Source organism: Patagioenas fasciata, chromosome 1 (assembly GCF_037038585.1).
Source record: "Patagioenas fasciata isolate bPatFas1 chromosome 1, bPatFas1.hap1, whole genome shotgun sequence".
In the NCBI taxonomy this organism is placed as follows: domain Eukaryota; kingdom Metazoa; phylum Chordata; class Aves; order Columbiformes; family Columbidae; genus Patagioenas; species Patagioenas fasciata.
The window spans coordinates 163,283,966-163,300,851 of NC_092520.1; the positions used below are offsets into that span (position 1 = coordinate 163,283,966).

At 41.6% G+C, this 16,886-nt stretch overlaps 1 protein-coding gene across 6 annotated transcripts in view; it reads right to left on the reverse strand.

The window, feature by feature from the left end:
• Positions 1 to 8,095: 8,095 nt before the first annotated feature.
• Positions 8,096 to 16,886, reverse strand: part of PPP1R12A (protein phosphatase 1 regulatory subunit 12A) — a 115,748-nt gene continuing 106,957 nt past the window's right edge. For 4 of the 6 annotated variants that reach the window (XM_071799528.1, XM_071799519.1, XM_065837735.2 and 1 more), the window contains 3 exons: positions 16,673 to 16,723; positions 14,798 to 14,959; positions 8,096 to 10,250 (listed from right to left, as the gene is read on the reverse strand). In XM_071799528.1, coding sequence (XP_071655629.1) covers positions 14,825 to 14,959; positions 16,673 to 16,723 — 186 coding nt within the window. In that variant the 3' untranslated portion in view covers positions 8,096 to 10,250; positions 14,798 to 14,824. The remainder of the gene's footprint in view (positions 10,251 to 14,797; positions 14,960 to 16,672; positions 16,724 to 16,886) is intronic. The other 2 variants (XM_065837726.2, XM_065837752.2) reach the window with 1 other exon arrangement.

The following is a 16,886-nucleotide window of genomic DNA, read 5'->3' on the forward strand; positions in this document are numbered from 1 at the left end:
AAAAAAGAATCAGTTCTCTGGATTCTCGCTGTGTACCTCTCGGTTAAACTGTTTTATCGCATCCTTTGGATCTAACCTCATGCAGGTGACGAGCTGCACGCAGCAGCAAAGTGCAGTGGGCACAAAACTATATCCCAAAAGAGTCATAGTCCGGGCTGACGGATCTCCTCGGAGAGCTGACTAAGAAACTTGGCCTTCACTGAAATGCAGCAGATGATGCATGCAGAATTTAGTGTGATGGCTTTTCACAATGCTTTGTTTGAGCTATCCGATCATTTGGCGATTAGTTTTCTCCTGCACCGCAGTATTCCTAGGGCCTACTGTGTTTCATATGACAGGCCATAACGAAGTTGCCTTGTAAAAAGAATCAGGCAGATATTTCAGGAATTTAGTGCTGGTTATTAGTAGCAATCATCTGGAAGTGTCCAAAACAAACACAAACAGCAATCAATCAACGGCTGTGACGTATCAGTGAGTGTAAGCAGAGGAGGGGGAAGCACTTAGAAGAGTTCAGAGTCAGCGTGTATGAAAGCAGACAGACTACAAAGGGAGAGAATAGCTTAAAGAACATAAAAAATGAAATACACTTCCTATTGTTCAAATTATGTTGATATTTTATGTTATGAAACTTATTTTAATGATACGTGGCTGTGCTGTAGACATATAGGATGAAAGCTTGGGACTGAATTTTTGTGTGAACAATTGGAACATAATCTATGTGCCTACATTGTAATGATTTTATATAAACAAATGTGGACAATGCTTGAAAACAAATTTTGTGTTTTGCTCATAATACACATTTGATCTTTCAAGGTGAAAATTGCCAACGTATTTAAGATGACAAGCTTTAAATATATATTAAAAATATGTTTTAAATTTTAAAGCTGCTTGAAAGAGGACAAGCTGCATACTTCGTCCTTTGCATTCAAGCAAATCCACAGCCAGTGCTCAGTTTATAGGTTTTATTCCCAAATTAGGCATTAGGACCCCACAGGCCTTGCCTTCTGTATTTGATTTATTGTTGGACACTAGGAAAGTGATCAAACTGATGGAGAAATAGTGAATGGCTGTTTGCCTGCAAACACCTTGATGGGCTGAAAACAAAAGCAGGAGTGTAAGACCTTTCACTGTTTTCACCCTGAAACTCTTTAGGGAGAAGGAGGAAAAATAGGAAGGAGGCCCATGGAAAACAGCATTGATTCCTGAGGAGAGGAATAACTGGATTAAGTGGGAACAGGTGACTTGTAGAGAGTGCTTAGTTTATGGCAAAACCACCCCCTTGGATTAGAGAGAAATGAGAGTAGGTGGGAACTGAATGGCTGGATAGAGACATTCCTACTGAGTACAGAAAGATTAGGTTATCAGTGAAAAAAAGATCCAGTGGTCAGGAAAAGATTAACGGGGTCTTTGAAACCATTAGGGATGTGTGCTTGTGAGAGCTGGGGATATGGCGGTGAGAGCAAAGGGGGAGGTGAGTGACAGAGGTGGAAGGAGAGCACACCAAGTGTTGCGGAGAGAGGAGATGTGGACAGCAGAGAAGTCAATAGAAAATACAACTGTTTGGGTAGAAGTGACCAGTGATTAGGTCTGAAGGGGGAATGAAGCAGGAGAGAGAAGCAGCAAATGAGTAGAAAATGCAAGAAGCAAGTGGAAGCGTGGGACAGGGGCAGGAATAGGCAGCAAGTATCAGAAGGACTGGATGAGAAGTCCAGGGAACTGAGTGTCCAAGGAGGGTCTGGGTGGTCTGTGTGGCACGCAGGAGTGACTGAGAAGACTGACAGCTGAGATGAGCAGAAGACAGAGCAGAGCCTGTTCTCTCCAGCAGCTGTGGCATGTCAGTAGGCTTGTAGTGACTTGTTAGTAAAATATGAAGGGAGTTCTTATAATCAGTGTCTGTGTGTAGCAATTCTGAGTGCCACTCCCCAGACAGGGGAAATTCAGGGCGCTCATGGTCCCAGGGGAAGTGGCTTCTGGGATCTTTTGGTTGTTGTGGCTGTCACCCTGAATAACAGGGAATGTAATCACAGAATCACAGAATGTCAGGGATTGGAAGAGACCTCGAAAGATCATCTAGTCCAATCCCCCTGCCGGAGCAGGAACACTTAGATGAGGTTACACAGGAATGTGTCCAGGCGGGTTTTGAATGTCTCCAGAGTAGGAGACTCCATAACCTCCCTGGGCAGCCTGTTCCAGTGTTCTGTCACCCTCACTGAGAAGTTTCTTCTCATATTTAAAAGGAACCTCCTGTGTTCCAGTTTATACCCATTGCCCCTTGTCCTGTCGTTGGTTTTCACTGAGAAGAGCCTGGCTCCATCCTCATGACACTCACCCTTTACATATTTGTAAACATTAATGAGGTCACCCCTCAGTCTCCTCTTCTCCAAGCTAAAGAGCCCCAGCTCCCTCAGCCTTTTCTCATAAGGGAGATGCTCCACTCCCTTAATCATCTTCGTTGCACTGCGTTGGACCCTCTCCAGCAGTTCCCTGTCCTTCTTGAACTGAGGGGCCCAGAACTGGACACAATATTCCAGGTGTGGTCTCACCAGGACGGAGAAGAGGGGAAGGAGAACCTCTCTCTGCCTACTAACCACCCCCCTTCTAATACACCCCAGGATGCCATTGGCCTTCCTGGTCACAAGGGCACAGTGCTGGCTCATGGTCATCCTGCTGTCCACCAGGACCCCCAGGTCCCTTTCCCCTACACTGCTCTCCCACAGGTCATCAGACATCAGAGTCTTCTCTTACATAGAAAACAATTACATATCACAGTATCACAGTATGTTTGGGATTGGAATATAATTATGTATGGTAGCTTGGAAGCAGGGGCAGAACCCTATACATGCAGAGCTGAGGAGAAAAGGTTGAGGATACTGGAGTTGTGTTGTGCTGCAGGTGCTTACAAGGCAGTGCAGAGAGAGTATAGGCTGAAGGGGGCAAAGAGAGTTCTGTGAGAACCTCCCAGTGCAAAAAGTGCTCTGGTTACAAGGCGAAGCAACACGGTTATATACAGATCACATTGAAAGGAGGTTGAACAAGCAGGTGTTCTGGCATTTCAGCCGAGTCCAGTGCTGCTGGCTCAGCGAGGTTTGATATGGAGAATTCAGAGAATTGTTTTTTTAATTTTTTTTTTTGTTTTTTTTTTGCTTTTCCTCTCTCTGGGCTGTAGCAGAGCCATCCTGTGGGGCTTGGTGAGTGTCTGTACATTTGTCTGGGCAGTACGGGAGTGCTCGCTGTGCAGCAGGTCCCTGCCTGCCCTCACCGAGGGGTCCCCCAGCCCCACGGCCCAGCCCTCCTTGGGCTGCAGCTCTGCCAAGCCACGGCACGGGTTTTAGCTCACCCGCCCGGCTGAGAGCTCTCCCCGCCGGGCCCAGGGTATTAAAATCAGGCAGCTCCTTTTGCAGGCTTGCAGCATATTTAAAAGGTGTACTTGCCGCCTTCAGACTAACTCGGCGTCTGAATTGATTTGTGATTGCTGTTCTCTGCCACGCTTCATCTGTCACACTCGAACCGGCTTAACTTACAGAGGAGGCAGAATTTCCTCGAGTCGCTGTCGTTTGAGTCATTCGTACATTTTATTGTTGGGGGGGGGGGGGGGCGGGAAATAAAAAAACAGGGGGAAACCAGACAAACCCGGGCTGGGCGGGTGTCCGGGCCGCGCCTCGCTGCCCGGGTCGGAGCCGGCCGGGGCGGCCCCTGGGCCCGCAGAGCCCGGAGAGCCCAGAGCAGCCCGGGAGAAGCGAAGCCGTCTGGTGCCACCTCCCGGCTCAGCCGCCCGGCCCCGGGCCGGCCTGGAAACTGATCTCGGTGTCATTGTTCCCAGGAGGAAACCGGTGAAGTTATATGAGCACTTCAGTCCCCAAGTAGCAGTGCGTCCCCCTCCCCCCACACCCTTTCCATTTTAAATAGATTTGCGCCTTTTTTTTTTTTAATGCACAGGAATAAATACTCGTAATAAAAGCCCATAGTGAAAACTCTTCTATTTTCAAGGCTGGGCTGGATGGGTCTCTGAGCAATCTGATCTATTGAAGATGTCCCTGCTCATTGCAGGCGGGTTGGACTAGATGAGCTTTCAAAGTCCCTTCCAATCCAAACTATTCTATGATTCTATGATTCGTAGAGCACTGGCATGTTATACAAGGGGAGCTGAGGATATATACACAGGCAATATACTTAACATAATGCAGCACCTATAGCCATGGATTAAGTGGGAGGAAATAACTTAATTTGCTACTTTTCATTCAGCTAAAAATAGAGGTGAGCTGATAACAGTTGGAAAATCGTGCCTGTGGTACCAGCAGTTGATGTAACTGTGGATTTATATTTCTAAACAAGCTTTTTTTCATTAAATCTTTCTGGGCACTGACTAGACTGTGTATCTACATGTGTATATTATGTAAATTGTGTGTAAATGTGTATTTAATAGCAGCTGATATAATGAAGTCATGGTCTTTTATTTGGAAGACTTGGGGTGCAGATCCAGGTAACCACTCACAGAGAGCAGTAGCTTTATTTTAGCTCTAATGTAGCAACTCCCTCAGACCAGGCCTGTCCTGAGATGTGTCATTAAAACAGGGATATATAATGCAGACACAAATGAGGGCTATTGAGAGGAATTCAGCCCAGTGAGTCTCTGCTCAAAGGACTCTCTAGTGGAACAGGTGGAGAGCAGAAAGACAGGACCATGGAAATAAACAGGTTCTGCTCACCTCCTCCCGCCTCCCCCCCCCTTTTTTGTTTTGTTTCCTCTCCAGTGAATAAAACAAAGGGAAGAGACCACACTGGGAGATGATTTGTGCTGTCTTGGCCAACTGCTGCAAAGCTTTAATAGGTTTGCAAAACAGACGCGTAGAACCCACGTAAGAAGGGTGAAATAATTAGAGCTGGAATGTGGGGCTTTTGTCCCTGCTGTAATTACCCCTAGGCCACATCAGAAACATTAGACATCCAACAGGTGATGCTTTTGGATGGAAGAACTGAACAGTTCCTCCTTTCTCTAAAGGCTACATACTTTTGCTATCTAATCAGTAATACAAAATGGGGAGGTGCTGACACAAGCAAGAATAGCTGATGACTTCACCAGTGTGGCAGCAGCTCTCCCTTCAAAGTGTGAGCAGTTCACTGTGGGTTTAGAAGGTTTTGTGTGTGCTTTTTATTTTATTTTTTAAATTGTCTGCTATGCTGGACCCTGCGGTCAATCACCTTTAGGACTGTTCTAGTCTTTCTTTAAATCTATGCTGAGGCAGAGCACAATATTTCTTGCTATTACTCTCTAACAAACCCCAACTGCTGCTCTTGCGTTCAAAACAAATGTAAAGCAAATAACTCCAGTTACCAGCATTTTTTAGCCTTGTTATTAGTGGCTTTGACCTAACAACTCAAGGAAGCTGAATCACCATAGCTAAATGTTAGCATTGTGTACATAACCATGAACAGCGAGAACTTGTTCCCAAAAACTTAAGCGGATAATTTCTTCCATTTCCCAATAGACAAACTGGCTATTCCTACATGGGAAAAACCTGCAATTTCATAAAGGTGACCAGCAAAGCGACAACAAAACTATTCTAAGATTTAAAGCAGGTGGGAAAGCATCTCTCTACGATGCAGTTACAATTGTTACTCCATCCTCTATAAAATTAGGCTCCACAAGAAATTCTGTAATGTTTGCATGGCTGTGGAGCTTTTCTTTTCACATTATATAGTGAATTTGTGTCATGTTTTGCTGTGATGGTCCTCTGGATTGGAGCTGGAAATCAGATTTCGTTTATAAGTGCATATTAACCTCTCAGTTGCGCAATCAAAATTACCTGCTGCCCACACTACGTCGTGTCAAGCTGGGGAAGCTGAAGCTGTCAGTATCGCTAGAAGGGGAGAAGTGGTTTGAAGTGTAACTCAAGTGTGGTTGCCCACCCCTGCCACACGGGACAGGCTGGAGGCCACAGCTCCCAAGAGCTCTGGGTCCCCTCACCCCACGGAGGGTCTGGGGTGCTCTTGGAGGGGCCCAGCCGGAGCTTCTGGGACCCACAGCTGCACCGTGGCAGATTTGGCCACCTCCACTTAAGCTGCTGCCACAAGGCTACAAGCAACATGATAAATGGATGAACATTCCTTTCCAGAGGAGCTGGTGTGTTACACAGGCAGGCAAGACCTCAAGGTGCCCATAGGGGAAGTGTAAAGTGCCAGCTGTGCAGAGTCATACCATTTCCAGGGTCATCCAGATCAAGTAAGGGTCGGTGTAAGGATTATTTTCATCATCACAACTTCATTTAACAAGAAATTAATACCTCCTCTTGAGCAGCAGCACAAGCCATAATTGACACTTTCGCTAACTTTGGACAGTTTTTCTCTGTTGAGGAGTTTGGATACGACTGGGGCCCTGAGCTCTGACTTCTGACCAGTTTTGTTTTGATGTGTCCCCCTGCCTTTCTCCACGTGAACTCTTCATTTTCTGCCATGGTGTTGCCTTTCCACGTCCAGCATCATGGCATGCTTCCTCCTTGCCACCTGCATTTGTGTAGATTTCCCATCTACCATCATATGGATATTTTTGGCATTACGTGGTGCCCTCATGCCTGACTATAAACTCCATGGTTAGTTCGGCTGGCAGGGGTAGGAGCCATCTCGTTTGGAGCCCATTTTTGTATGATAAAGGTGAAGGACGTAATTAAAATGTCTCCCTTGACACAAGTCTCCTAAAGCAGGTATCTTCAGCTACCCAAAGGAAGCTTTTATTATCTTCTATAAGATGACATCTAAATAGCTGCTCTAAGAAAGAAAGGAGAGGATGTGTGTTCTATGACAATACATTTGCTCTTAGAAGACCACCAAATGGCCAGTGGCCAGGTAATACTCACTGGTTTCATGTTCATCTGAGCACAAACCAACGTTCAGCATGGAGGATATTTTTAAAGGGAAGAATGCTGTGACTCGTGTTTCATAGTTGGTGCTGAGCAAACAAATGCACCAACCTACACCGTAAGACATACAAGTCTGATGAGGAGTGGCTGAGGGAACTGGGGCTGTTCAGCCTGGAGAAAAGGAGGCTGAGAGGAGACCTTATCGCTGTCTACACCTACCTGAAAGGAGGTTGTAGCATGGAGGGTGTTGGTCTCTTCTGTCAAGTAACAAGTGACAGGATGACAAGAAATGGCATCAAGTTGCACCAGGGAAGATTCAGATTGGATATTAAGAAAAATTTATTCCTGGAAAGGGTTGTCAGGCATTGGAACAGGCTGCCCAGGGAAGTGGTGGAATCACCATCCCTGGAGGTGTTTAAAAGACACGTGGATGTGGTTCTTAGGGACATGGTTTAGTGCCAGAGTTAGATTATGGTTGGACTCTATGATCTTGAGGGTCTCTTCCACCCAAAATGATTCTATGATTCTCTATGAATTATAACTGCTCTGTTTGGAATCTGGCAAGGAAATAGCAAAAGTCTGAAAGCGCTATGTAGTCAGAGCTAGGGAGGTCCAGAGGGAACTGTTTATGGTGAGGGAGTGAGGATGGGCAAAAAATGAAGTTCCAGCTCCCAAGTCTTTTCTTCCAGGTAATTGAAAATCAAAGTTGCTGCTCTGAATTACCATTCGTGCTGCTGAAGGAGGCTTGCCAGAACCAGCAATAATACATTTCTCATATGCAAACTATCTGCTGAATGATAAAACATTCCTCCACTACCCATTTTCTCTCTGTGATAGCCAAATTTTCTGAGGATGTGTTCGATCTGCAACACAATCAGTGCAGTAAGACAGTGACACAAGTTTAGCAGTTGCTTTGTGAGATGCGGTTAATATCGCGTAACAAATGGTTCTCAGATTCTGCACACAGACAGGTTTATGTAAAATATATAAACATTTGTCCAAGTTGTTACAGATTGCATAAATATGGCATTTTTACTGTTGCATTTACAGATGTGCATGTACAATGATGTGCAAATAATCACAATTTGATTACAATCTTTTAAAGGTACTTGAACCTTGCATCCAAGTAACGCAATGAATGAAAAATGCCCACCAAAGGATTTAAATAGCAAACTTATAACACGGTTTAAATTCATAACAAATTTCAATGTCTTCTCAGTAAAACTTTCACACATTTAAAATAGTTTGTATTCATTTTATTTGTATATGTCAAAATACAATTTTTTTTTTCCAAAATAGTGGGTTTTGCAACTAGTTTCATGCAGATACAAGGTCTGCTCAGTACTACCAATAAAATCAATATAGCACATTAGCCATTCATTTTTTAGATATAAAGAATAAATAACCTAAATATAAAACACTAAAATATTAGAAACACGTATTTAATCATTCACAGGCACCCAAACTTTACCCAATATAATCCAGAATATGCCTAACTGTCTTGTAACAGAACTCAATACGTTGCAGCCATTCAATTCTTTATTTTATGTTAGCGTCAGACAATGGAAGTCCCTATGGTTCAGACCCACCTCTCATACAGATCAATTACAATAAGATATCTCAAACTATCTGTGTACCTTTAAAATCAAGAATCCTGAGCTTGGTAGTAAGAGCATAACCTTACATCTTCAAAAAACCAATCAACAGAGAGAGGACATCATGTCTTCCTTACCAAAACATATCCCAGCCCCGTAAAACTAATCCCCACCCCCCCAAGTAGGCAGTAGAACACAATGACCTTTTTAAATGAAGGGGTACAAATTCACATTTAATATAGTATACAATATAATCAATAATACAATAGCTACTACAAGCTTTACAATGTACAATTTGTTTTAATGGCTGATCTGTTCAGTGGTTTTAGGCAATAAACTATGTGCCGTTAGGATGTCGTATTTTGAATGGTTTAGTGAAAATATAAAAGCTGTTTCTAACAAAAGCGGTTTCACTTAAGTACTTTTTTGTTGTTTTTAAAGGCCACTGAAATGTATAAAATGGTCTGACATGATGGTGTTATCAAATTGGATGCCTTCTCACATGGCAACAACAGTGCATATAAACATTAATGTGAGTGTAATGGGTTATGTTTTTCAAATGATTTAGTACATTACTTTGGCTAGCACAACAGTTTTGGACAGCACTCAGATAAATACAGGTATGTGAAATGTAGTGAAGCAGTTATATTTATGCAATTTTTTATTATGGTGAACACTATCAAATGAAAAAAAAAATGGGAGGAAAAGATAATAAAGTATTTTATATAGTTTAGACCTTTTGTAAAGATAGGGCTCCATACAATGTACAATGTCTAAATTCTTTATACCATAAAAATTAATGAACTTTGTTAAACACACTATTCTGGAGTAGCCTAATTTGCATTAACAGACATTGCAATAGGGAAATATATTCAAGCATGCCACGTGGTGGTCTGAAAAATCAAACCAGTACACATTTATATATACAGCATCACTCAGTACCTGCTCAAATGAATGTGACGATTACAGGATCTAACATCTTTCACTACAAACTCTTTTTTTTTTCCTTTTTCTTTAAAGTGACCAATAAAGGCAGAAAACAGGACTCTTAAAATACTTCTAGTTTCAACTGACTTTTAAAGCATTTTGTAGAGGAAATAAACGCATATTGCACAAACAGTGAAAGCAAATGTTCCACCAAACATCTCTGTTCCAGGTGGTTGGACAATACAATTCTAGGTAGCTACACAAATATGTAATTTAAAAGGGTGTGTGGTCTCTGCAAATGGTAAAGCTGTGAAAACACTGTACAAGAAAATCTGGTACATGAATAATTAGAAGGGAAAGAAAATCCAAACTTAAGATTTAAAGAAAAACTGAGTATAGAAAAAAACTGGGAATTGTGGCACAACAAAAACATTATTGAGTAACTGTCTTCTGTGAGAGCTGAAAGCTTTTGTTGATGTAAAAGTGTTTATGTACAACTAAGGCTTACTGGTTAAATATCTGAGGCGTATCTGGCCTTGAACACTTTCCTTATTATGCTGTAGCTGTAAACAAGATTTCTCAGTCATTTTATCTTCTCAGCAGCTGCTTTTTAACAGAAACAATGATCTTGATACAAAAAACCACACAGGTAAGAGGGCGTTTGGCAGGATATCTGAAAATGAAAGTCTCCAAGGGATCTTCCCACACTTCCAGTGACTGCCATACTGTGGTCCACTGGAGCTACTAGTGATGTGCAATACCGTTATTTGCTGCTGTAGTAAACCCTTTATTTGGAAAGTTTGCTTATAACTCTGATCAAGGCCCCATTTTCATCTTTTAGCCTCTGGTTGTCTGCCTTCAGGTCTGGTAGCATCTGTGAAGAATGAAACACGATGGTTATTTGCTGTTAAACCCCAAGTCAAAGCAGCAAGACTAGGCAAGCGCTGGGGATAAAAATCTTGATTCAGCTTAAGCATCTCGGCAGTTCTCTCCCTTTGTATTAGCAGTTCAGAAAAATCTCACCTTTTAGCATGATACAGTTAAGACTTATAGATCAGGAGTTTTCATTTGCTTGGACTAGATGCACCAAATTTCAGTGGTGCAGATGACAAGCCTCTAAAAAAGCAGTTATGGTAGCAAGAGGAAAGTAATTAAACGCTTCAAATTTCACTGCAAAACAAACAAATGTTAATTACCAACAATTTAAAGAGGCTTGTCTATACTGCACTTGCACAGTTTCAAAAAAACATGCTGTGGCTAAGCTTATCTACCGCTGTGCCCTCGAATGATTTCATCCTGATCACATACGGTGTGATTCAGCTTGTTAGCTCATAGCATTAATTTTCGAAACTCGTGTTGAAGCACACATCGTATAATTTGCGATCTTATCCCTGAATAGCACAGTTCACACAAGATCAGATCGCTGAAACACCAGGCTGCATTCTCAGGCATCCACGTTAGGAGATGGCAAGTCCAGCTTGCCACACGAGATGGTGACACACAAGCACAAAAGCTGGAAGGTGGAAGCTAAGTAAGGTGAGGGCTGGACAGGATCAGACAGGAAAGGAGGACAAGTCAGTGCACAGAGGTTTGTACTGGGAGACTATAACTTGTCGGAGGAACCAGAAGTAAGCTCAGCAGTTCTCCATATCTACATTCACACACTGATAACAAACCACCTATAATAACTCAGGGCTAAATGACGTGTATGTTTCCTAGCAGCAGGTTTACACAGGAGGTAACAGCCTATTCCTGCACAGTGGTTATTCAGTAACCTCGAGTGCAAGTGCACACAAGAGGTCTAAGTCCAGCTAGTAACCTATGTAACAACTGCTTCATGATGAAATTTCCTTGCCCCTGGTTTTGTTTTCATTTTATTCAAGCAAAATTATACTTTCAACCCCATTATATTCAGAACATTATTATGGAACAGAAAGAACTGAGAAGCTTAAAAATGCAGGGTTAATAAACTGTGCATTACTCTAGAGGCTTCATTTACGCATCTCCTGTAAAGGATTCTTGTCCACACTCCCCTCCCCAAACAAAAGACCCTTTCACAGACTGAAACACCATCGTGCACTGAAGGTGACTGAGGTTATCTTGAGTTCATTTACCTGCCAATACCACAGTATGTGAAAGGAAGACGAAAGATCGTAAGCGGAAAAAAGGTGGTCTCTACATTTACAGTAAGTAAAAATCCTGTCAACCTGGATTCCAATTGTGCACCATGGTGGAGCTTAGGGCAAGCCACCTAAACCCAGCTCTTCACAGAGTCCGAGGGAAGTTGCCTTTACAGTCAAGGGGGAGCTGTGCTCCAAACAGAAAGTGCTGTATAATGCCCATTACTTGCAAAAACCATGTTAAGGAATTTGAAATTGGGCAACATAAGTAATCGTTTGGCAATTATCAACTATTATCTGTGTTAAGTTTTCTAAGCTGTAAAAAACAACTACTGTTGTCTGGGATACACGTGCTGGGGGTCATATCCAGATAACAGGCACGTGTACGGTGCATTTGTGCATGCACCTGTAATACCAGGATAAACCTGGGGTTGTTCTATGACATCCATCTGCTAACAATGAAAAAAATGTTTGTTCAGGCAAAGCAACTAACACCTTTCTTTCCTCCCTCTCATTCTGTTACAGACTTCATACCAAAGATCCTGAGTGAAACCACAACAGCCTTCATCTAGCCATGCACAAGGAAGCAAGGGAGTCTGGTTTTGTTCTTGTTCAACGGTCTCTCAACAAGAGTTGTCGTGTACGCTTTCCGATGAAACCTCAAAGCAACTCCAGGAATTTCACAGTTGTTAGGGAAGTTCCTTTTCCCCGCAGCCCATAATGCTTAATTACATACAGGCAGACCCACAGAGAGGTATATTTTGTGGTGAACTGTTTTAACAAAAAAAGCTGCCCTTCAAATTTAGAGCTTTAACATAACCCAGCAGCAGTATATGTCTGCAAATCACTGCAGATATATTTTAATCCTGAATAAGATAATAGGTAGAATAGGTATTAAGAAAATATTTTCTCTTTTGTCGGGAGTCTGTTAAAGAATAAGGGAAGACTGGTAGGAGACAAAAGCAGTTATTAGTAATAGGAGACTGATCAGGAAGGATAAGCTCAAGTAACCTAAGACACTTATGCTTCTCATCTATACTAATCCCCACATACTTAAACCCCAGCCAAACACAATTATACCATTTTCTTGTAGCAGTGCATTCCTATGGCACTCAAACCTCTCATGAGGTGACACCACACACCTTTAATGCAGAGAGGCATGAAAAAAAGGCTTTGCGGTAAATTCCGTAAAATTACAGTTACATACTGTACTTAACACTTTGAATCCCAATTTGCTTCTCACTAAAATAGCAAAGTATCTTCCTGTGATGAGATTCTTGAATAAGATTACAAATGTGCTATTTTGCCTATCTGCAATATACGGCCAGCTGGTAACTTTGGAGTGCTGTCCTTGAGCAAATAATTGTTCAGTAATCACCTGACACACATGGAGCCAACTCAGATCTGTACAGTAATAATATCTGTGTTTGCTGGAATATTTAACAGGTTTTACATACAAAGCAGCTTTGTAAATTAAGATTACAACAGGCTCATGAACTCTTAAGGTACCTGTTCAGATTAATCAGGCACAGTGCTATGGGTTAAGCCACCATCATAACATCAAACCTCCTTGCTGTGTTTCCTTTTCTTTTGCCAGTCAGGCTCCTCAAGCTCCACAATGATCTTCCATTGAAAACTACGCCCACAAAAAAGAAAGTCGAATGGTTTTCTGTGGTTTAACACCCTGAACTGGCTTAGCATGGTTAAAGGAATGCCAGTGCTAGCAAAAAAGGACGGTTTGGACATGTGGCTGTGGACAGCAGTTATTAGATTAGCTCAGCTGTGTTGAAAAACCACATTGTGAGCTGAAGCTGATGTAAGATGGGCTGCCGTAAAGGGACAGCTCTCCCTTCACGTGGAGCAGCTCCTGAAGCTTTCTGCCTGTCAGACCAGTGATTCAACAACGCTGGGGTGAGACAGAGCAAATCATATAGCGAATAATGGGATTTGTTTTCAGCCAGGTCAGTGAGCTGACTTGACTCACTCAGCAAGGGTTAACAGAAGGGAACACTGAGGAATGCAGGACCTGGACCAGGAACAAGCTTTCTGTCCACATCCTATTGTTAGACCAACTCCAGGTAGACACAGAAGCCAAAGGATAAACCTTCTCTTTATTTCATGTCTCTTAGCGAGGAAAACCTCAGATGGGACTTTGAGCAGAATGACAAAATGTATGTTTATTGCCTTGCTTCTCAGGGAGAAAAGGGGCAGGTGAGGGGAAGCAGTTTAGCAAGAATGACTGTGCAGAGGAATTTATTGTTTTTTTACCTACAGATCTTAAAAGCTCACTGCAACCTTCACCCTATACAGCTGTTAATATTAGCGGAGGAAAAAAGGCACATAGATTGATGTGGAATGAAACCACATTTTGTTCCTCACAAAAGTTCTGAAGCTTCAGTGGGTTTCTGAAGCAGCCCTGCAATAACATGAAGGACAACAAACTGGCATTTTTTTCCAATATGAAACTCAAAGCAGTTCACACCTTTAACAGAAGGGGGCTGAGCCAAATGATCTAGTACATATGAACCAATCTGACACACCAGGCAGGTGTTTTTCATGTGTGTGTTTGTACAGTTCTTGCATGATAGGATTCTATGACTGGAATGCCTACATATATAGCAATATAAATCTATCACCTTAAGTAAGTGGTGAAACTGGATATTTTAAGATGTCTAGATAAGAAGAATTGGCCAGAATCACGTGGAAGCTAATATGTGAAGATATTAATCAACTTGAAGCTCCGATGCATTTTTGAAAGGGAAGAGTTTGGTCCCCTCTAAACATTAAAACACACAAACGTAAGAAATAAAGTTGCTAACGCAACTGTTTGAGAATGCACAGTACTGAAACCACTTCTCAAACGTTCTTGAATTGAGACTAGGTTTGTATCAATTCTGTGCACTTCAGTTATACTGCAGCAGAAAGCTCAATTCTTAATTTCAATTTGTCAGAATACTAGAGGCAGATCTATCTATTTGAGCATTCGCTCAAACACTGAAACAAGGGAGTGACTTTGGGGTATTCTAGTGCAAACTCAAACCCTTTGAATTGTTGCCAAGGTTTTAACATGTCGAAGGTCTCCTGGATCACTGCCAATTTATCTTCAAGTCTGTCGGATGAGCTTCGGTGCTAGTAAGGACACCACCACACCAAACCAACACGTCCGCGACACCTGTAGTTGGTACACCGGACACCATGCTTTAGCCACACTTCCACAGCCGAGCAGCAGTCAGTCAGTGTCTGACACACAAGTGTTAATAGTAAAATTCTACCCAAGCACAAACTGAACGTCAACACCTGCCTGGCTACACAAAGGAGAAGGCAGAAATTACAAGTCCACAGAGCGCAGTTGCCTACAGGACTCTGACAGCTTGGCAACCACTCGGGTCAAGGCCCTATTCTCTGTCACCAGTCGCTCATTTATGTGCCTCAAAGATTGAATCTGCTTTATTTGTTGCAGGTTCTGCAGGAATCAAAGAAATAGGAGTGAAAACAGGAAAACAACATGTATATTATGTTTAAAAGAACTAGAGATGAGCAGAATTGAAAGAAAACTTAGAAGAGACAGTCCTGTTTAAAGCAGATAAGTCACTGTGAAAGGAAAGTATCAAACAAGTGGCACATTCTTTGAAAAGCAATCTAACAACCAGCAGTCATTAGTCACAGCCTTCCAAAACAGTCCAGGATACATTAACAATGAGAGCTATTCCTGGAATTCTTTACTTAACATCCTAATTGCACAGACTAAATCTCCTATTCAAAAGTCTGTAAATAATGACACATTTAACATACACTTTTACATGGCTGTGTAACAAATGATAGGAAGATTATTTAGTCTTTAGTTCAAAACTTGCACATACTGCTTATTGAAAGTAAACTCTCGAAAAAAAGGCATTATATTTGTATTCTCTATTTTTCTTGGAAGCCCACCCTTCCCTGAAAAGAATTTGGAGGTTGATGAGAGAAGCTCATGTCCAGTCTTCCACTCTTAGACGCAATTATTTTCCTATACCACAGTTTGCTTTCTACATAATTCACTTCTAAAGACCCCTCAAGGAAACACAGACATTGTGTCCTCTCTTACAACAACTATCTTGGCCTGAATCCAAGGGAGCTGGAGTCATCGTGGTTGCCTTCTGCCTACATCTGCCTGTCAGTTTCAATTATTTCAACAAAACTTCACCTGTGTGTTTTAATCAAAAGTATTTGGAAGTTAATGCCATTTCCAAGCAGCAGAGGGAGCTAAAAAATGAGCTTGAAAGGGAACTTATTATTAACCAGTGACAAGTATCAAAACATTGGTAATTTTTTAAAATTCTGGAGAGTAAGAATGTTTTCTATTTCATCATGTTTCACTAGTTTTCTAGTCATACTTTACTTCTATCAGTTTGGTTGGGCCTGTCCAATGTTATATGCGAGGACATAATAGAAAACAAACCTGCCACATTTCTCACCCTTCTTAATCGTATCTGAGCACTTAACATTGATAAACCAGGAAATGAGAAAAGTTATACCATGATTGGTTAAAAAAAAAAAAAGGCCAGAGATGGATTAAAAAATACTTTACTTCTGGGATTCAGTTTATACATAGTTGAAAAAGATGGAAATGAGTACATGGGGCAAATTTTAGTTATTCATCAACATTTGAAATCCATCTACTGCTTTTTGTAAGCTAAAAACTGATTTATTATTTACTCTATACAAATGAAAGCTTTTCTTTTGATATAGGTAACATGCTGTCTCATACATAATTTAAAGAGCATGAGACACAGGTTGGAGCAACATTTAATGCTTAAATACCTATGGAATTATATGCTGCTAGTATTTTTAAGGTAATAAAATATGGGGTATCACATCAAAATCATAGATTGCAATTTTGTCTTTATCAGATCAAGATGTGCTTCACTCCAACCATCTCTTGAATGGTTTTCGCTAGCCAATATGTTATGGAAGTATAAATCTCAGCACCTTCTTAGAAGTCCCGCATGTATGACTGCTTATGCCAGTTTAACAGCTTCGGCACAGGCTACATGACACGAGTGATTCTGAAATGCAGCTACAGCTTAGTTATTTTCTAATTAAATTATAGAGACCAGTAATACTGCCAGACTACATGTTACACTTACACAGTCATACACTTTGTTATTGTTTATTTAAAGTGTAATAGTTTACTTACTTTAAGTTCCTCTTCCATTTCAGATATCCTTCTTTCTAGAGCTCTTCTTTCCTAAATCAAAAGATGTGTGTTAACACTGAACAATACCATTTTTTAATAATTACTGCTTGTAAATTCTGTGGTAACAGTGAAATACTTCAAGTTTCAAAGATCATACAACCAAAAGCGTAGTGTGGACAGGAAACTTGTGATGGCAGTGAAAAATAGAAATTTT